Genomic DNA, 22,684 nt, shown 5'->3' on the forward strand with positions numbered 1-22,684 from the left:
CATGAATTTACATTATGGAAGATATGTAAGATATATACAATCAAGCAGCTTACGAAGTCGATGACTCAATGGCCAATGCCCACTGCCATTAATTCGTTGGTAGCTGCGAATATATATTTATATCCTAAATAATAAAAAGTTGAATGCACTTGGCGTATTAACTTCCCTTCAGAACAAAAAAAATGAGGGTAAAGTACAACCCATTAAGCAATTACAAGTTTCTAATGCTTTTTTTTCTAATTAAATTTATCATATAGAAACTAGAGTGCACAAAAAAAACTCATGACTCATAACTCATTCGGAATCAATTCAGATTTAATTCACCAACAATTCGAGTTGAAACTTACTCAAATTCATTGACTCGGTTGTTTCATGAGTTGAATCCACGTTGCTTCCAACTCGGTTGACTCATTGACTTGATAAACCATGCAATGTTTGGTTAGACTTTGTACTATTTAGTAATTAGGTAAACTTTGTACTATTTAATTATGTATTTGTCATTGTTTAATTATGTAAAGTTTTAAATTGTGTATTATTTTGATAAACTATGTACTATTTATTTTGTTAGACTTTATTTTGATAATTTTTAATTTGATAAACCATGTACTATCTACGAGTCACGAGTCGACTCGAGTTGTTCGCGAATTGAATTCAAGTTAAAATTTCTAACTCGAAACTGAATCAGCAACTCGGACTCAACACGGCTCATGAGTTCACGAGTTGAATCCAAGTTATTCACAACTTAGAACTCAATTCGACTCATGAGCAGCCCTAATGGAAACTAGCCCATAGGCCTTTCTATTTTAATTAAAAATCGGAATAACCTTAATAGCAGCAGCTTATACTAATAAGATCAAGTTCTAACCTTTGTTCATTAAAGGCCCATTAGGACCATGATAATGAAATTTACTCAAAAGAAAAAAAGAAAACTTCTGAACTTCAATTAGACAATTACACTTCGCCATTTTATAATTCAACTTGACTACTAATAAAACTGAAATAATTCTAGCTTTGATCCATAATAATGTCACCTATCCAGAAAAATACATACAAAACAGAGAACAAAAGAACAATTCACATAATATACTGAAGCAGTAATCTCCCTTGATCTAACATCTCAAAAATCCCCAGTACATTGCACAAAAACCACCTTGCATTCTATATATGACTAATTTCAGAAACATTTCAAACCGAAGGGAAGAACTTATTGAGGTTGAACGGTAAAGAATAAAATTCTTCACTTCGTGTGTCGGTACGGAAAGACCTAAACTTGTCCCACCAGTGGTACCCTCTGTCTTTCCTTACAGTAGAATCGTGCCGATAGAGTGTGTTGTCTAAAAAGTAGGCCACAATTCCCCCCACGAAGGGCTTTGATGAAAATATCACATTTACGATATCATTAAACTGCAAAGATAAAAGCTCAATCATCAATGAATTTTACTCCCAGGTTCAGTATTTCTACCAATACTACTTGCAAAGCTGGTACTACAATATAATAGCAGGTACAGATTATATACCAGTAGCATTTTCCTTGCATATCTTTTGTGCCCTTTACAGTTCATTTTAATTTCATAATGCCAATATGGATAAAAGGTGCATAATGTAAAATGGTTGGTGGGATTGACGCACCCAGCGTGCACGGGTGTGAACAGGCCCGTAACCAGCAACAGATGTATACTCATTGAAGTACTGAGGCACAGATAAACCCATAAATAAAGAAAACCCTAGTATGAACATGGTTCGGAAGCTATTTAGATTGCAAAATTGAAGAAAGGTTAGGCCACCAGCACCTGTAAACAGATGATAGGAAAATTTAGCAAAGTACCAGATTGCATGTATAAATAAAATAATTGTCCTGATATTATCACGTACCAACATATGCAAAGAAGATGCAATAGAGAGCTGCGAATATTGGCAATGGAATTGATGCAAATACAGCTCCAAACTTCCCTGCAATTTGCACAGCGCTGCTCAATTATAACTAATAGACAAATCAGAGATATAAATTCGGTACTCTTTGCATAATGCACGATATCCGAGCAGTGTTGTGAATAACGGTACGCGGTCGTCGGACGGACAAGGTACCGTCAAGCGATTAATTGAGAATAATCGGGACTAAACGGTCGTATTTGGAAATAATCGTCCGATTAGTCGGGAAAATCTATGACAGTTTGGTCACTGCCAATGACTAATCAGCCGATTGTTTGGTCTAAACGGACATTTTTTACAACACTGATTCCGAGTATAACACAGTAATTCTCAGAACAATTATGTTTGGAAATGCTAATTTACTAAATTAACACATTGCAAATTAATTCAGAAAGTCGCAAAACATGAAATCCACATTTCAATTAATAATGGCCAACTTTTTTTAAAAATGGCCCCCATTAAAATCTGGGCTGTCTTTTAAAATAATTGGCTTGTGTATATTTGCATATTTGATACATTTGTATTACTACCTCCAACCCCATTAAATGGCAAAAAAAAAAACAACAATTGACTTACCTAGGATAGAGAAGAAGATCATGAAACCAGCTGCTATTTGCACAACCCTCCGGCTCCCGACACGTGTCAGCGCTAACAACCCAGCATTTTCACTATGAAAGTATCAGGAACTAATAGTATAAATACAAGAGGAGAAATGATAAAGCTGGTGTACTAACAAATTATTATAATAGTCCCACAAAGATCAAGTTTTATATCATGGTTTTTAGCCAATCTAAATTTAGTAATAACACACTTACACGGAAACAGACGATCCATTTCCCGTCCCAAACAATCCATCAAGAAGAATACCTATTCCCTATTACATAAAAAGTTAGAGACGAGAGCAAAGTCGCTTCTAACAACAACTAAAGTTTTGAGGCGAATTATAATAGCAAGTATACCTGCCAACCTATACCACGGCTTAGAACAGAAGAAGGGACAGGTGTCGCGCTGGCATATCTCGCAACAATGATAAAAGCACCAGTTGACTGCCAAATAAAGCACCTCATCTATTAAAAGCATTCAATATTCCAGTCGGAACCAAACTATGTTACAGGTGTAGTCCAGTGAAGCTCTGAGCTTTTTGACAACATTACAACCTTTTTTTTCTTTTTCTTTCAGCCTTAATCGAGACATCCATGTACTAAATATACACTCTGGTAGCAACAAATTGTTATCATTTGGTTAACAAAATTAGAGAGAGATAGAGAAACCTCAACAAGAGCCACGAAGGAAGCTGCCATCATAGCAAATGCTTCACCGGCATCAAAAGTTGGCGCTCCCCATTGGAATGGATATGGAACTCTTATCCTACAGAATTAAATATTAAAACAAGCAGATTCATTTCCTTGTATAAGATACTTGTATGAAATATTATTGTGGTCATTCCAAAAACTTACCCAGTTATAACTATACACCAATAATTTCTCAGATTTTCAATTAGCATGAATCGGTTTTAAAAAACCTCGCCAAAATCTCACATGAGCTCATGTATTTTGGAACATAAATCTGAATAACTTATTTTTTAGTTCACTATGGATGAAGAAAAAAAAATTTCATTGGAAAAAGCACCCAAATTACAAGCATTTAATGGAAAGGTACTTTTCTTGCACTTTACTAAAATACTTCAAGCCTGACATTCAAATGAGAAAAACGCGTTATTGCAAATGCAAAATAGCATTTGGTATTGTTTGCAAAAGATCTAAATGAATCTGATATCCAATTGAGTCATAAGATTTGGCAACTTACCAAGGGGCCCCGCCAACCAGTCCAGAACGGTCAGTGCGGCAGTGGAATTGTGTCTTGGGTGGGGCATGCCGGTAGGCACCACCAACAGTAAGCAAGTATGCATAAAGCCATACGATTGGCACCGTAAATATGACAGCAAAGCGATCAAAGACGTGACGAACATGATGCATGACATGAGGTATGAACTGAATGAAAAAGAAATAAAGATTGATTTTAAAGAGGTCAGAAGATATAAATTCAAACCACTTGCATGGTGATAACAACCAAGATTTTAATTTTGGACCACACTTTACAGGTAGTAGTTACTGCAGAAAAGGCATTAATGAGATACCAATTGCACAAATTCGGCTAGTTTTCAAGTGGCCCCAATTAATCGTAAAATTTAAAACTTACCTCTTTTATGAGTTAAGACTTAAGACTAAAAGAACCTTCATAAACAAAAACTGTGTCACAGTACAACGGAAGGTAGCCAACCAGTGAGTCATCAAAATGACCATACCTAAAAGCTACTGGACCTGTACAGGGACTGGACCGGAGTGAAACTGATACAAAATTCAGTACCATATCACTTGAATTAAACACGCACCTGTGAGAACATTACTAGCAGGATAAGTTGGGGGAGACCAATTTCAACACATTTTGCAACCTGAATTTTTTAATTTAAAATTGTCAGTTTGTCACAAAAAATATAAACTGTTTAAGATATTTAAACCAGTACAGAGCAAATAAGGCATACCCCAGGAAAACCAAGCTCATAAAGACCAACGCCCACAAGTGCAACAAGTGGAACTGCCGATAATGGGCTTAAATATCTGCATGTAAAATTTAAAAGTTGGAGTTATTGTAAAAAAATAAATCGCATTTTCCACAAAGGTTTAAAACCCCACAAAGCACATTGTAAATTTAACTTTTGTAGCTCAAAATGCATCAGATAAAGCTATTTATTTGTGATTGAACAGAAAAATACAAAGATTACAGTGTCCTATGTGAAAAAGATCCTTCCCACTAAAATCTTACCAACAGAGATATGAACTTTAAATGGATAACTCTTTTACAAGGAGAGAGGTTATTTGGAAAAGAGAAAACAAAAATTGAAAGAATATACTAACCTGGTGACATTCCTCCAAAGGCCACTGAAGCCAACTATTATCTGAAGTGCTGATGCAACTATTAGTGCACCTTGGGTCCCACGCATGATTCTCCGAAACCTCTTTAATTCCCAAAATAATAAAGCCATTATCAGCAAAAATATCCAATAATATAAATAAGATGAGAATATTAGGTACTAATTCAGGACTAACCTCTCTTGGGTCAGGTTCATTGCTATAACGACCGGCTAAGATGATAGAGATTGTCGGCATGACAAAGGTGTAGGACCCACCAATGACAGCAGGCAAACGGGTCCCGAGGAAGGTTTGAAGAAGAGTGTTTATGCCGGCAACAAACAGTAAGGTCTGGACAACCCTTGCTTTCTCATCCTAAAATAAGAAGAAAGAAAGCAGAACTTTGTACAATTAAAGGGAATATATACAGTACTCCCTCCAATAATTTAAAATATCCTTTGTTCATTTTTACAGTGACAATTAACCTCAATGAATTTTTAAAAAAACCCGGTCCCGCCCCTGCCCCTGTCCCCACCAGTACACATTACTGATAAAATCAGGGGAAGAACGGGGTATAAAATATATTTTGTTGTGCAATGAACACAGACTACTGTGGGGTTTTCCAGAGACATGTAATAAATCGACCCCACAAAAGGGAGATGCTATTTCAAAAAGTCAGACAGATGCTATTATTATTATTATGGTAAATAATTCCATTTTTAGTTACCAAAGTTTGCATGCACTCATTGCTGAGCAATTACTTTACTGGTGTATTTTGCTAACCAATAGGTTCAATTTACATGAAGTTTGGACTATTCAACTTTCAAAAATAATAAAAGGTGAGACCTACATTAAACCAATCAAGGAATTGAATTCAGAGAAGGAAAGAAGTAATAAATACTAAAAAAGAAGAAAAACATTAAATCTTACATTTCCACCCCCCATTTGAGGAACAAGTGCGGTTGGGATAATTACAGTTGTACCCAGCATTACCAGAAAGTGCTGGAATCCCAATAGAATCGCTTCCGCTAAAAAATTGCAACAAGGAAAACAAATAAAATTACTTGATAAATATATTTCTGACAAATGCAAACAAATTACACATTACCCCAATAATGTAAATTAATTAGTTAACGAACGCATTTGGTTAATTTCTGCACTAAACAAACACCTCCAAAAAAAAAACCCCAACGACTCCCGTGAAAGCGACCGGAATTTCAAAGCACCTTTTTTTTTTTTTTTAATATTCCCGCAAATAAAGAGAAAATTCTACAAATAAAAGGAAACGAAATCAGAGAACTCACGCCATGGAGGAGGACTAGTGATGCAATAAGAGACGCCAGGTAACTGATCTTTGACTGGATGCGGCTGTAACTCGTCTTGCTTAGGAGCTGGCGCTCCACCCCCAGCCATTAGAGAACACTCTTTCTTCTAAAACCTCTAAAGAATAAAGAAAGGAGAAACGAGAAAGGAGAAAGGAGAAAGGAGAAAGGAGAGAGAGATAAGGGGGGGCTAGGTTTTAGCGAAACAGGGGAGAGGTTGGAAAGAGAAAAAATAGCAACAAACAAAAAGCACCAGTCAAAAAAGTGCTGTACCAGTACAACACGGTGCAGTGTTGTGTGTTTGTGTGTGGGTGAACTTCGTAATGGTACTGAACTACTGATTACATCACAGTACTAGTGTTTCGTAGTTCACACGATCGACACCTCCTTCCTCGAATAATATTTAATGAAACCTCAAATTGTTTGCGCTCTCTCTCTCTCTCTCTCTCTCTCTCTCTCTCTCTCTCTAAAGGGGGTGTTAACTGTTAAGTACTGAATAAGAGCGCCGTACAGTTTACAAAGTTGGCGCTTTTTATACAAAAGGAACCCTATGCTATATATATATATATGCTATGACTATGATACGGTATTATCCTATTACTTTTTCGTATATCCTCCTTTTAATGAATGAATGATTCTCTTCTGAAAACCTAATGATAGGTAAAAAGTAATAATACCTTAATTGAGATTATAAATTACTAGTTTAATAATAATTAAAGTACAGGTAGTCTAGGAGGAGAGAGAAAAAGGCAAGGGATGTAACCGACAAATTCCACATCCTACTGGCACTCATCAGAGAGACAGAGTACATATTTCTCTGTGCCTTTTGTAACTTTTCATTCTTGTAACGGGTCATATATATACAGTAAAACGACTCGTTACATTAATATTATCGTAAAAGCGTCATAATTTGTTGGGAGGTAGAATTTGAAATATTATATGCATGGAGACAACTGCAAGGGTAAAAGCAGGAGGGGATGCAGAAGTGAAAGATAAATCATAAATGAGCGAGGAAAAAATATTATATTTGTCATTGCATTTCTCAAAAAACAAATAAAGAGGGATCAATTACACCGTGTTTTATGATGACATATTTTAACATGATAGTTTTATAAGTTATTTTTATAATTTTAGAATTTAAATTTAAATATGCAACACAGTATTTTAAATAGCTCGCTATAATAATGCTATAGTATTTTTGGACTTTAAATGCTGAGCTATGATATGAAAATGCATTAAGTCAGCTACAACCGCTATAGCAGTAATAGCGGTCCGCTATTTGCACTATATACTACGCACTACAGCACACGCTATACTACATAAACTTTTATTTAAAGGTCCAAACTGAAAAAAATTTAAAGGATCAATTTTTTTCAAGATTTGGATTGCTTTACTTTTAAATAGAAAAATATATGAATATTCTAATTCCTTAATCAATTTTTTGTTACTTACAGTTCTATAAGACTTTCAATAATGTTGATAATTAGTAGAAATACAAAATATAATTTTTTAAATAAAAAACGCTATGTATAATAGCTTTCACTATAGTTACGCTATTCGTGATAGCTTTTTTTTTCTAGCTCCGTGATGACGCAATAATCGCTATTTAGAACCTTGATTCAACGTTATTTTCATATTAAAATATGCTTAGAGACAAAATTTTACATTTTTTATATTCTTTTTAGTATTTACTAAGATGTATATAAAATTGTTATTTTGAGACAATTATGGATCATTGAAAAATAGTGATTTAAAACAAATCAAAATAAATACTAAAACAGTTTTAAAAAACGTGAAATTTCGTCTCCACGCAAATTTAATATAAAAATCATCTTGAACAATTCGGATCAACTATTTGTACTTTAAATTAGTAAAAGTAACTTATAAACATATAGTGTCAAAATGTGTCACCAGAACTAGTTATTATAACTAGTTGTTGCTAAAAAAAATGTAACTAGTTGAAAAGATTTGTACAACAGAACAAGCGACCAGACATTCAGACTCAGACCCCTGTGCTGTATGCAACACTCAAACATAAAGAAAATTACAAAATCATTTAAATATCTTTATTTTAATTTAAATATCTTTATCTTTCATGCTGCTACTAATTTTAACGAATCTACTATATAATTACTATGTAATATTAAATGAATTATAGCTTGGGTTACCTCCAAAGCTGTGAAGAATTCGTCACCCTTTACTCTTAGGTTGTGCTTCAGACGAGTGGAACGGAGGAGAAGGAAAGGAAAGGTGTGGGAAAAATCAGAGAGTTGCTCCACAAAACAAAAATGGAAGGAAGAGTACCACAGCGAGAGTAATCCTGTTACTCTAGACCGACGAAATTCATCCCTCTGAAATTGGAGTGTAGCGGAAGAAAGAAGGGGCCCACTGTGAAATTTACTGTGTTGGAACCTTATTGTTACACATAAACAGTTCAATTCAATGTGCCACTATTGATCTACCTATGCCAAAATGACCATCATGCAAAATTCATCAATTCTTAGGGAGCAGACGCAATACCTGACTCCATTAGCGTGTTTATGCAAAGCTTCTCTCAAAAGCGGTTGATGAACTTATAAGACAGCGGCCAAAAAAACTTTGAGCCGATGTAGAGGTTGAAATGTTGGCGGCCTTCTTAGTGGTAGGATAAAGCCTTCCAAAGCTACAAGACTGCCTTGTGAGATCGTGTTCATAATTCCTTAATGACCTCACCTCTCTATTCTTTAATGGGGAGAAGTAGAGAAGGCTACATAATTGACTAGATGATGGCTAGAAAATTCTGCAACTTTTCGTATATTCTTGTGCTTTGGGGACCAACCTATTTATAGAGATGTAGAGTCGACATATTGTCAAACCCTAACCCTAAACCAATTTTCTGGCCATATGCCAACTTAAAAAGGGTATTTTGTGCTATTGCATCAAAAACCGTGTAGTCACATCAAAATCCGTGCGGCTGCTGGAAAATCGGTTTTCTTAATTGCAAATTTCAGAATCAGTCCATCAATGATTTGATCTTTACCTAAATTGTTCTACACATTTGTGGACCACATCCTAATGAATATATTGATTGTCTATTTCTTTATTTGATCACTTTAATTGACAACCATATATGGCAGTAAACAATGCATAATTAGATTACATATATGCTCAATATTGGCATTAAATCCAACGAGGTTGGCAATAAATCCAACATACTGGTGATTATCCTTTTCACACCTCTTTATATTTCCTCTTTGAAATTCCCTCCTCCCACAATTTACTGAGTTTACGACTTTGTAAGATTTGAAGCACCGAGAAGAAGACAAAGGTAAGATTGCTCTGTCCCTTTTTTTTTTATCTATTATTCAATTTCAAGCATTCTAATATGCTAGTTTGAGGATTTGATTCAAATGCTTTTGGTTTGTAGTTATACTGTCTCTTGGTTTTGACCTATTTGTGGAGATTGAGCAAGTGAAAAGACTATGTCTAGGGTTCGGATCTAGTCACTCTCCTCCCTCTCTCATAGTTTTTTTTTCTTTTTGTTGTTGATGTTTGTTGTAGTTTATTGTTGATATTGTTTGTTGTTATTGTTGTGGTCTACTTCTCCCTTTCTTTTCTTCTCTTTTCATTTCTTCTCCTCATCCTTCTCTTTTCCTCTATTGTTTTTTTCTTCTTTCTTCTCTCCTAATTTTTTTTAATATGACAAGAGATGGATTGTGGCTCCTCTTGATACCCCGATCTCCCTTTGATTTTCCTCCAGTACGCTTGTACTGAAAGTAAGAATGTTCGATGGCTCAATAAGTCTCTATATGAGCATGACGAACTGATGACTTAATATATACCAAGACGTACCAATTCTTTGTTTCTGCTCTTTCCTTACTTACTCATGTCACATGGAATCTAGTTGTGATAGTTATGTACTGGTAAGGGTTGATGGATATACTGGCACAGGCTACTGGGTGTACTGCTGCGCATTGGTACACAGTCTTAGCAAATATGAGATTTCATACTTTTTGTGCATGTATACTAGTGGTACAACAGCTATCTTGTAATAATTATAGCTTGGTTTAGTGAATCTTTAAACCGGTGTTACACTGATAAACAAGAATGCATAAGAAATTGAAACTTTTAGCAATTAAAGTATTTTCAACAGATTATGTGAAGACAAACTTATAATCAATTATTTAGTCTCAATTTGTATGGGTAAGTTTAACGAGTTCGACAAAAAAAAATACAAATTGAACAATAAATTTATATACAGTTTGATGATTCATCAAAGATAGTTAAATTCGAACCATAAAATTAGAAATTATTTTATGTATAATAAAACATATTTCAAATATTATCATTTTATAGAAGAGGGTTCAAATGCCTCCATTTTTTGTGCCTCCACTATGCCTCCATTTTTCAAAACTTTAATAATTCAAAATTTAAATCTTAAAAGTCAAAATAAAATCATTAGATGTGATCTATATCATTTTATCTATGTACGTGTAAAAAATTATGATATTTCAATATTATTTTGATTGTCATCAAGAGCTTGCAAAAAACGTACTAATTGGATAATTTCATCTAACAGTTGTTTTAACTTTTAACTTTTAAATTTTGAGTTATTAAAGTTTTAAAAAATGGAGGTATGGTAAAAGCACAAAAAATGGAGGCATTTGAACCCTCCTCCATTTTATATGGGCAAACATGGATTGGTCTCCTATGTCATATTTCAAATTTAAGCTTCGTTCACAAGTGGAGAACATGGAATTAGTATCAATCATTTATGGATATTAGTATCGGATTTTGGGCGACACTAATCAGTCTAATACTAATACTCTGCAAATGACCGATACTAAAAGTTAACATTAGTGTCAGCTATTTATTAATTGGCGGACACTAATACTTATTAGTATCGGCTATTTATTAAATGGATGACACTAATACTTATTAGTGTCGGCTATTTATTAAATGGACGACACTAATACTTATTAGTGTCGACTAATTATTTAATGTCCAAAACTAATACTTATTAGTGTCGGTTATTTATCAAATAGCCGATACTAATACTTATCGCGGCGAGACACTTGCGTGGGGTCATATCGGCGAGACACCTACATGGGGTCTTATCTACAAGACATCGTGACAAAGAACAGTGTGTTTTGTCGTGCGAGATGGAGAGGAGAGATCGAGCGGAAGAGAGCGATGAGAGAGGTGCGTTTTGAAAAACCCTAGAGATACGCGGGAGATCGGATATAAACAATGGGTAGTTTCTTATTAGTGTCGGCTATTTACAAAATGCCGACACTAAAGTATTTGTGTCGGTCTTTTGTAAATAGCCGACACTAATAGGTAACAATTAGTGTCGGTCTTTTGTAAATAGCCAATACTAATACATACTATTAGTGTCGGCTATTTATTTTGACTGATACAAATAGTATTAGTATAATATTTTTAAGACGTCCGATACTAATAAGATGACACTAATTGTATATTCTCCACTAGTGGTTAATATTTCATATGACTCAAAGTTCAAATTACAAATTATAATTCAAGAAAAACAAAGAAAACTCAATCTTCCTAAAAGCCTTGTACCCAACGAACTTTAATTTGCTCAGGGCAAAATATTTATGGATTAGTTGGCTGACAAATTTAAAGAAAAAACTAAAATTTTAATTTAGCAAAAAGTACCTTAACATTGATCAATCGAGTAAAATGGCCGCTTTTAAATAAAGTATTGGAAGAAAATCTTGACGATAAAATTAGCTGACTATTCTAGAAACAAGAAATATTATATGTAGTCCTCTATTGCTCATCTTCTAAACAATCTCTAATTATTTGTGGCTGATTTTGTAAGAAAATTAAATAAACAAGTATGTTTTGGTTTAATAGTCGAGTATTTATTTGTGGTCTAAAGGGTGGAATAAGGAGTTTATGCCTCGTTATTCCATCAAGCGTGCCTTAATTGAGCCGGACTAAGATGGCATAAGTCGATCTTTAGACCGGCTTAAATTAAACCACCTCACATGGTGGTTTAATTTTTATTCCACCTCGTGGCCTAACTTGAATGATTATAATAATATTTTATTTGTATATAATTATTATATTATTGTTAATAACTATTATTAGTATGTAATTATATAATTAATATCTTATATTGTTAATATATTAAATAATTATTATAATAATATTATATAATTAATATCCTTTTATTAATAATTATTATTAATAAAATTATATAACTATTATGTTATATTGTTAATATATTAAATAATTATTATATAATATTGTAATATATTATAGTTATTATTAATATATTAATATTATATAATTAGTATCTTATTATTAATATATAATTATATAATTAGTATCTTATTATTAATATATAATTATATAATTAATATCCTATATTGTTAATATATTAAATAATTATAATAATATTATAATATATTAATATTATATAATTAATATTTTCTTATTCATAATTACTATTAATATGTAATTATATAATTAAAATGTTATATTGTTAATATATTAAATAATTATTATAATATTATATAATTAATGTCCTTTTATTAATAATTATTATTAATAAAATTATATAACTATTATGTTATATTGTTAATATATTAAATTATTATTATATAATATTGTAATATATTATAGTTATTATTAATATATTAATATTGTGTAATTAGTATCTTATTAACGATATATAACTATATAATTAATATGTTATATTGTTAATATATTAAATAATTATTATAATAATATTACAATATATTATAGTTGTTATTAATATATTAATATTATATAATTATTATTAATTTATAATTATATAATTAATAATTAATATTGTTAATATAGTAAATCATTATTATAATAATATTTTAATATATTATAATTGTTATTGATATATTAATATTATATAATTAGTATCTTATTATTAATAATAATTATTAATATATAATTATATAATTAATATTTTATATTGTTAATATATTAAATAATTATTTTAATAAGATTATACAATTAGTATCTTTTTATTAATAATTATTATTAATTTATAATTATATAATAAGTATTTTATTATTAATATATAATTAATATTTTATATTATTAATATATTAGATAAAATTAATAATAATATATAATATATTACAGTTATTATTAATATATTAATATTATATAGTTAGTATCTTATTATAAATAATTAACCAATTTAGGCTTTCAAAACTTTAGTCCTCCACCAACTCTAACCAAATAAGGAATAGTTTAAGCTATGATTTAACTTTAGGCATCAACCAAATATGAATAATTTAGACCGGCCTAAGTTGGAATAACCAATTTAGGCCTCCTTAGCTTTAGGCCACAACCAAACATGGGAATAATGCCTTAAGTGTGCAGCTTAAGCAGTTCGAAAATAAACATGTAAGATTAAATTAGCTGTTAGCAGTTGTCAAGATGCATTTTGACAAATTAGTCATAATCCCGTCACCTATTAACATTTTTTTTTCTTAATTGAAATTGATAATTGTATAATAATATTATAAATAAATACGCATCGATACTATAGCATAGCCATATATGTACTGATATAATAGAGACGTGTTTATTATAAATTGCTTTAAAATTTTATGAAAATATTTCAGAAGTGAATTCACGAGGATTGAAAGTGATTACGAGACATGATTAATCAAATGAAAATTGAGTGCACTCACGGATTGTGTTTTTATTTAGAAATTGAAGATATTTGCAGTTAGTTTCGCAATTTATTTGAGATCCGACATACATACATATTTTTTTTGTTCTCTTCTCAAATCGCGCGTAAAACATAGAAAAAAAAGGATCTCCAATCTCTCACTTCTCGTTTATTATTTATTATTATTTCTGGTCCCGGGTGTTTTGTTGTGTACGTAGGCTACGATCAGAAAAAGGCACGCTTCATGAAATTATTTAATTCAATCTGTCACGGACGACACATGTTTGACAGAATTTCCTTTTGGAACCTCTTGATTTGCTTCATTTTTTTTTTTTTTTTTAAATGTTCCTCAACTGATTGCTGCGGTTGCTGAGCATAATTATTTCATTGGGCGATTGTGTGGGTGTTATGTCATGACAGTCAAAATTGATATGATAGAAAAATTAAAATGATAACTATAACTAAACAGGTGCAGGATTGCACACAAATACACAATCATCATCTCTGCTTTTGAACTTTGCAGCTGGCGGGAAAAAGTTTCAGAAATCTTTCTAATTGCCGACATTTTTATTAATGGGAAAATTTCTAGTGTGTCCGTACAAACTTTCAAAATAACCAATTTTCTCATGAAAACATCATAATATTCAATATACACATTCAAACTTTACATTTTTACTTCTATCCCCTTTTAATTATTTAATCATTTATTTAATTATTTTAAAAATAAAATTGACACATATACCCTCCTCTCCTCTGTTCTCTCTCTCCTTCATCATATAGCCAAAGAAAATTATCAAATTTCGCTGGACATTAACCTTATTCAATTTTTTAGGCGCTTTCTTTTGTTTCATTTTTGTTGAATAAACTTTGGCGATAGTTTCTCATAGGTTTCTGGCTTCCTTTGTATATTTCAGGTCAATTTCATACTTTATTTGAATATAAAAAAAACAGAAGAGAGAGACGAGAATAACCACGCTAATGGTTTTTTCTTTGCTGCAATTGCTAATTGTTGTTGGGCGGTGTTTTTTAGAATAATGTTACTGGTATCATACCTGATCAGAATGGAAAATCTATCATTAAAATAGTAGTAATGAAGTTAATGGAATTGCTCTAAACCTTTTATCTTGATATCAGTTTCTTAATTTCTAATCAGTACATAATGATTTAGTACTCATACCTAGCAATTTCAATATTTTCATTTTTTACCAGCGAGTTCATTCAATCTTAGAATTTCTTATAATATCCAAATTAGAAATTCGAATTATATCCATATTTGAGAACTGTCACAATAGGAAAAGGTCAGATATTAACAAATGTTGCCAAGCATAGAACTTGCTATGACAATCCACCTCACTGTCCCGGGGGGAGGTGTACGCCCGGCGCTACTCGGCAGTCAACCTGAACACGAGTCACTTGGTTGAATCGGGGAGTGGTCAACCTGAACACGAGTGAATCTCATCGATCAACCTATTGAGGCATGTGTATGAGATTGTTAAGAACAATCAGGTTGATTCCAACTCTAAGCACCTGTCAGTTGAGGCAATTTGTAAGTAGATTATATATAGGAACTGTCAACTTGATGTGTGATTTTTTTTGGTTGATCTATAGGTAGATGAGAAGTCATATTGTTGTTTAAGCAAATCTAAGGAATGTTATTAGAATTTACTAGTTTCAAACATTGAGCAATAAGGAAAATTTTGCTTGAAAATGGATGTTTCGCAGAATAAAATTAATCTGTGAGAAAAACGGAATTGAATGCATATAATGTTTGGGATATAGTGATAGAGAGAGACAACAGATGAGGGTATATGTGTCAATTTTATGTCTAATATAATTAAATAAAAGATTAAATAATTAAAAGGGGATAGAAGAAAGAATGTGAAGTTTGAATGGGTATATTGGATATTATGGTGTTTTCATGGGAAAATTGGCTATTTTGAAAGTTTGTATGGGTACACTAGAAATTTTTCCTTTATTAATATCCAATTTTTAATGCTTGAGACTCTACTAAACCTCAAATTGAAGCTACAAATGGCTTCCAAACACCAATATGATGTAAAATACATATCTAATTAAAGAAAATCATGAAAGAGTTGAAGAAATAAGAACAAACCTAAATCCAGTTCATCAGAACATGTACAAATTCTGATGTGATATGAAGCGTATGAGGAGGGCGCTCAATAAAAATTCAAATTAAAAGCACGGATCTTGATGCGAAGACCCAATCCAAAAGTCCATATTCAATCTTAGAACTAACGGCCTTCTGAGTTGTGGGCCGCATCTGTCAGGATAAATATGAAATCCTTTCAGTCCCTTTTGGCCATAACTTATTTGTTTCAAGTCTAAATTGACTCAAACCAGTTTCAAATGAATCCAAATTCAATTATCTACAACTTTAAGTAGTAATTGAACATATTCAAGCTTCAGCCAAAACCCAAAATGACCAAAATACCCCTCTCTTGACATCTTTTTATAAATAAAATATAAAAATGATGCTTAAACATATTTTTCTAAGTTCAAACCATTTAATTGACATGTTTTTATTTTATTTTATACATTTTGTATGTTTTAAAAACATAAATGCAAATGCACATATGTCCAAGATAAATGTCCAAATTTTGTCCAAATCAACTAAGAACCAACCAAATGAACCTTACATGAGTCCTCTTTTAGCCCCATTACCAGTTTACACCAAAATATGCATAAATCCTGGAATGAACGAGGTATTCAGTATTGACCCAAAAGATCATTTGATGTAATTAACAGCGGGGGCTTACGCCCATCGGGAGTTAAACGCCTCCACAATCAAATAATAAAATCCCGATAGGGTGATTATGAATTGTAGACCTGTCATAAGGGTGAACCAGAAGGAATGCCGAGAGATGTTCCGGAACAAATGTTCCCCATTGCACTAAGGGATCAGCACATATTAATATCTGATTTTCCGCTCTCTAGTGCAACTCTCAACGCCCTACAGTTGCAACTACCCTCTTCTTTTGCCATATAGAGACACTACTTTGGTGCTGCAAAGACCTTCAATTGGAGTGTTGTATTAGTGTTGCAACCACCCCCTTCTCTTGTCATCTGGAGATACTACTAGTGTGTTGCAAAGAGCTTCAATTGGAGTGTTGTATTATGGTTAAAATTAACCTCTTCTCTTACCATATTGAGGCACTACTATTGTGCTGCAATGACCTTCAATTAGAGTGTCGAATTGAAGTTACAACTACCCTCTTCACTTGCCATTGGAAGACACTACTAGTTTGCTGTTAAGACCTTCAATTGAAGTGTTGTACTAGGGTTGCAATTACCGTCTTCTCTTACCATATGGAGACATTAAGTGTGTTGCAATGACCTTCAATTGTGTCATATTATGGTTACAACTCTTCTCTTTCCATGTGGATACACTACTAGTGTGCAATAAAGACCTTCAATTGGAGTGTTGTATTAGGTTTGCAACTATCATATTATCTTGTCATATGGAGACGCTACTAGAGTGCTACAAAGACTTTCAATTGGAGTGTTGTATTAGGATTGCGACCACCCATTTATCTTGCCATCTAGAGACAATACCAAAGACCTTCAATTGGAGTGTCGTATTAGAGTTGCAATTACCCCCTTCTCTTACGATTTTGAGAAACTACTAGTGTTCTGCAAAGATCATTAGTTGGAGTATTGTATTAGGGTTGCGACCACTCATATCTATTGTCATCTTGAGACATTACTAGAGTGCTGCAAAGACCTTCAATTACAGAGTTGTATTAGGATTGCAATTATCCTCTTCTGTTGTCATATGGAGACACTCTTAGTGTGATGTAAAGACCTTCAATTAGGGTATGGCATTAGGGTTGCAACTACCCTTTTCTTTTGTCGTATGGAGACACTACTAGAGTGCTACAAAGACCTTCAATTGGAGTGTTGTCTTATGGTTGCACTTACTCTCTTCTCTTGCCACATGGAGACACTACTAGTGTGCTGCAAAGACCATCAATTCGAGTGTTGTAGTAGGCTTTCGACTACCCATTTCCCTGGCTATCTCGAGACACTACTACTGTGTGGCTAACACCTTCAATTGCAGTATTGTATGAATGTTGGAACTACCCTCTTCTCTTACCATATGAAGACACTACTAATGTGTTGTAAAGGCCTTCATTTGGAGTGTTGTATTTGGATTTCGACCACTCATTTCTCTTGCCATCTGGAGACTCAACTAAAGTGCTGCAAAGACCATCAATTGGAGTGTTGTATTAGGGTTGCAACTACTCTTTCCTCTTGTAATCTGGAGACACTCCTAGAGTGCAGCAAAGACCTTCAATTGGAGTGTTGTATTTTGGTTGCAACTACCCTCTTCTCTTGCCATACGAAGACACTACTAGGGTCCTACAATGACCTTCAATTGGGGTATTGTATGAGGGTTGTAACTACTCTCTTCTCTTGCCATATAGAGACACAATTAATGTGTTGTAAAGGGTTGCAACTACTCTCTTCTCTTGTCATCTGGAGACATTGCTAGAGTGTAGCAAAGCCCTTTAATTGGAGTGTTATATATTGGTAACAACTACCCTCTTCGCTTGCCATATAGAGACACTACTAGGGTGCTACAAAGACCTTCAATTGGAGTGTTGTATTAGGGTTGCAACTACCATCTTCTATTGTCATCTGGAGACACTGTTAAAGTGCAGTAAAGACCTTCAATTGGAGTATTGTATTTTGGTTGCAACTACCATCTTCTCTTGCCATATAGCGACACTATTTGGGAGCTGTAAACACCTTCAATTGGAGTGTTGTATTAGTGTTGCAACCACCCTCTTCTCTTGCAATATGGAGACACTAGTTGTGTGCTGCAAAGGCCTTCAGTTGGAGTGTTGTATTAGGGTTGCAACTACTATCTTATCTTGCTATCTGTAGACGCTGCTAGATTGCAACAAAGACCTTCAATTGGAGTGTTGTATTTTGGTTGCAACTATCATCTTCTCTTGCCATATGGCGACACTACTTTGGTGCTGCAAACACCTTCAATTGGAGTGTTGTATTAGGGTTGCAACTACCTTCTCCTATTGTCATCTAGGAACACTGCTAGAGTGCAGCAAAGACCTTCAATTAGAGTGTTGTATTTTGGTTGCAACTACCCTATTCTCATGCCATATAAAGACATTACTTGGGTGCCTTCAATTGGTGTGTTGTATTAGGGTTGCAATTATTCTCTTCTCTTGCCATATGGAAACACTTCTAGAGTGCCTCAAAGACCTTCAATTTAAGTGTTATATTAGAGTTAAAACTACCCTCTACTTTTGCCATATGGAGACATTAGTAATGTGCTGCAAAGACCTTCATTTGAAGTGTTGTATTAAAGTTGCAACCACCATCTTCACTTGCCATCTGGAGACACTACTAATATGCTGCAAAAACCTTCAATTGGAGTGTTGTATTAAGGTTGAAATTACCCTCTTCTCTTTCCATATTGAGGTACCACTACTCTGCTGCAATGACCTTCAATTGGAGTATCGAATTGGGGTTACAAGTACCCCATTCACTTGCCATGTTGAGACACTACTAGTTTGTTGCTAAGACCTTCAATTAGAGTGTTGTATTAGGTTTACAACTACCCTCTTATCTTGTCATATGGAGACACTTCTAGAGTGCTACAAAGGCCTTCAATTGGAGTGTTGTATTAGGGTTGCAATTACCCTCTTCTTTTGCCATATTGATAAACTACTAGTGTGTTGCAAAGACCTTTAGTTGGAGTGTTGTATTATGGTTGTAATTACTCTCTTCTCTTGCCACATGGAGACACTACTAGTGTGCAGCAAAGACCTTCAATTGGAGTGTTATATTAGGTTTTCGACCACCCATTTCTCTTACCATCTGGAGACTCAACTAGAGTTATGCAAAAACCTTCAATTTGAGTCTTTGATTAAGGTTGCAACTATACCATATGGAGGGACTACAAGAGTGCTACAAAGACCTTCGAATGGAGTGTTGTATTAGAATTGCAATTATCATCTTCTCATGCCATATGGAGACAGTGTGTTGTAAAGAACTTCATTTGGAGTATTATACTAGGGTTGCAACCCCCTGCTTTACTTGCCATACGGAAACACTACTACTGTTCTACAAAAACCTTCAATTGGAGTGTTATATTAGAGTTGAAATTACCCTCTTCTCTTTCCATATTGAGGCACTACTAGTGTGCTGCAATGACCTTCAATTGGAAAGTCCAATTGGGGTTACAACTACCCTCTTCACTTGCCATTGGAAGACACTACTAGTTTGCTGCTAAGACCTTCAATTGGAGTGTTGTATTAGGGTTGTAGTTACTGTCTTCTCTTGCCACAAGGAGACACTACTAGTGAGTTGCAACGACATTCAATTGGAGTGTCGTACTAGCGTTACAATTGGGGTGTTGTATTAGGTTTTCAACTATCCTCTTATATTGTCATATGGAGACAATACTAGAGTGCTACAAAGACCTTCAATCAGAGTGTTGTATTAGGTTTGCAACTATCCTCTTATCTTGTCATATGGAGACACTACTGGAGTGCTACAAAGACCTTGAATTAAAGTGTTGTATTAGCTTTCGACCACCCATTTCTCTCCATCTGGAGACAGTATTAGAGTGCTGCAAAGACCTTCAATTAGAGTGTTGTATTAGAGTTGCAACTACCATCTTCTCTTGCCATATGGAGACACTACTATTGTGCTGCAAAGACCTTCAATTGAAGTGTTGTATTAGGATTTCAATCACCCATTTCTCTGGCCATCTGGAGACACTACTACTATGAGGCTAACACCTTTAATTGGAGTGTTGTATGAGGGTTGCAACTACCCTCTTCTCTTGCCATATGGGGACACTACTAATGTGTTGTAAAGCCTTCAATTGGAGTGTTGTATTTGGATTTCGACCACGCATTTCTCTTATCATCAGGAGACTCAACTAAAGTGCTGCAAAGACCTTCAATTTGAGTGTTGTATTAGGGTTGCAACTATCCTCTTCTCTTATCATCTTGAGATACTGCTAGAGTGCAGCAAAGACCTTTAATTGGAGTGTCGTATTTTGGTTCCAACTACTCTCTTTTCTTGCCATATAGAGACACTACTAGGGTGCTACAAAGACCTTTAATTGGAGTGTTATATTAGGGTTGCAATTATTCTCTTCTCTTGCCATATTGAGACACTAATAGTGTGCAACAAGGTTCTAAATAGCGATTATAGCGGCATAGCGGGGAGACCAAAAAAAAAAGCTATTGCGAATAGCGTAGCTATAGCGGAAGCTATCACACATAGCGATTTTCCCTTTTCAAACTTTATATTCTATATTTCTACTAATTATCAACATAATCAATATTAGAGAATTTATGTAACAACTAAATGACAACTAATCTAAGTCTATACTTTTTATCAATTACGCAAATAAGAATGAAAAAAAATCTAAAAAGTAACATTATTTAATAGTTTATACTTCATGGTATTACATATTATAATAGACAAAGAGCAATTAATTTTATAAGGTAAATGAAGTCAATATACATATTTAAACATTTTATAATTATAATAATAATCAAAATCAGCTTTCAATTGAAACGAACGATAATAATTTTACAAACGAATACTATAAAAAGAGTAATCAAAATGAATAATTAGTATTTGAATATTTCTCGATATAGAATGATAGAATAAATCACAAATAAAAATAGAAGCATATAGTTTGGTTTAGTATACTTATCGTAGAAGACCATGTAGCATTAGAAATAAGAATAGAAGTACAGAAGTCCATATAAATTGCAAAAAAAAACCATGTAGCATAGCGGTAGCTATAGCGGGTCTCATATAGCGGTAATAGCGGTCAGCTATTATAGCTATAGCGGTCGTAGCTGAGTTAGCGCAATTTTATCTCATAGCTTAGCGTTTATGGTCCGGAAAAGCTATAGCGTAGCTATAGCGGCGCTATAGCTAGCTATTTAGAAGCCTGGTGTGCAACAAAGACCACTACTACAGAATAAGTGATTGTACACGGACATAAACAGGAGAGCTACACGGATTTTCTGCCGTGTGGAATGCGAGGGTGTAGAAATCCCTAAATATTTACACGCGGATATTTACCCATGTGCGATTATCGAGAGTTACACGGATTATTACATAAACAACCGTGTACAAACACTTGCTAGTGTCGCTTTCAAAATAACCGAGCTACACGGATTATTATATAAACAACCATGTACGATTACTCTTTCTACACGGACATTTAGCTAAATATCCATGTACGATTACTCTTTCTACACAGATATTTAGCTAAATGTCCGTGTAGCTCTCTTATTTTTTTTATGTTTAAATACCTTTCTACACGGACTTTAGTTAAATGTCCGTGTAGAATTGTTTTTTTTCCAATTTTTTTTTAATGTTTAAATACCTTTCTACACGGACTTTAGTTAAATGTCCGTGTAGAATTTTCCTTTATTTTTCCCATTTTTTTTGGTGGCTAGCCTCCAATTTTGCTAGCCATTTAAAATTAAAATTCCAAAACAGATAAACATTAAACAGAGGCCTTTTAAATTCAGAATTCCAAAACTATACAATAGTATAAATAATTTATGTATACTAAATTATACAAAATTATACAAATTCATATTGAGCATTACAAAATTTAAATTGAAACCACCTTGCCCACATACATCTGACATCGTCGATCTGCTCCTTGGTGTAACACTTTTGCTTTGGTCCATACTACAATTATAATTTGGTATTAGTTAGTAACAAGAAAAGGTAGAAGATTACAATTCATGCAACATATATATATACAAAGCCTTTTGTACATGCAATTTCATGTGATAAAACATAACATATACTCCTCAGGATCC

General features: G+C 33.5%; 1 protein-coding gene across 1 annotated transcript; it reads right to left on the reverse strand.

The window, feature by feature from the left end:
* Positions 1–946: 946 nt before the first annotated feature.
* LOC144568176 (nucleobase-ascorbate transporter 6-like) lies at positions 947–6,586 on the reverse strand. The gene is made up of 14 exons (XM_078318431.1): positions 6,143–6,586; positions 5,769–5,866; positions 5,037–5,213; positions 4,845–4,945; positions 4,472–4,547; positions 4,322–4,381; positions 3,736–3,920; positions 3,201–3,297; positions 2,889–2,975; positions 2,745–2,803; positions 2,506–2,597; positions 1,873–1,950; positions 1,630–1,790; positions 947–1,404 (listed from the first exon to the last, which is right to left on the reverse strand). Exons 1-14 carry the CDS (start codon positions 6,249–6,251, stop codon positions 1,186–1,188), a joined length of 1,599 nt encoding a protein of 532 aa, XP_078174557.1. The 5' UTR covers positions 6,252–6,586; the 3' UTR covers positions 947–1,185.
* Positions 6,587–22,684: the final 16,098 nt, after the last annotated feature.

This window comes from Carex rostrata, chromosome 17 (assembly GCF_964058835.1).
Source record: "Carex rostrata chromosome 17, lpCarRost1.2, whole genome shotgun sequence".
Taxonomy (NCBI): domain Eukaryota; kingdom Viridiplantae; phylum Streptophyta; class Magnoliopsida; order Poales; family Cyperaceae; genus Carex; species Carex rostrata.

Excerpts from the sequence above, each read along its gene's own strand:
- LOC144568176 (XM_078318431.1), bottom strand. The coding sequence starts at position 6,251 with ATGGCTGGGGGTGGAGCGCCAGCTCCTAAGCAAGACGAGTTACAGCCG. Across the intron at positions 4,382-4,471 it reads ATGAGCTTGGTTTTCCTGGG|GTTGCAAAATGTGTTGAAAT; the intron begins GTATGCCTTATT and ends TAAAAAATTCAG. Across the intron at positions 2,804-2,888 it reads GCCGTGGTATAGGTTGGCAG|GGAATAGGTATTCTTCTTGA; the intron begins GTATACTTGCTA and ends TTTATGTAATAG.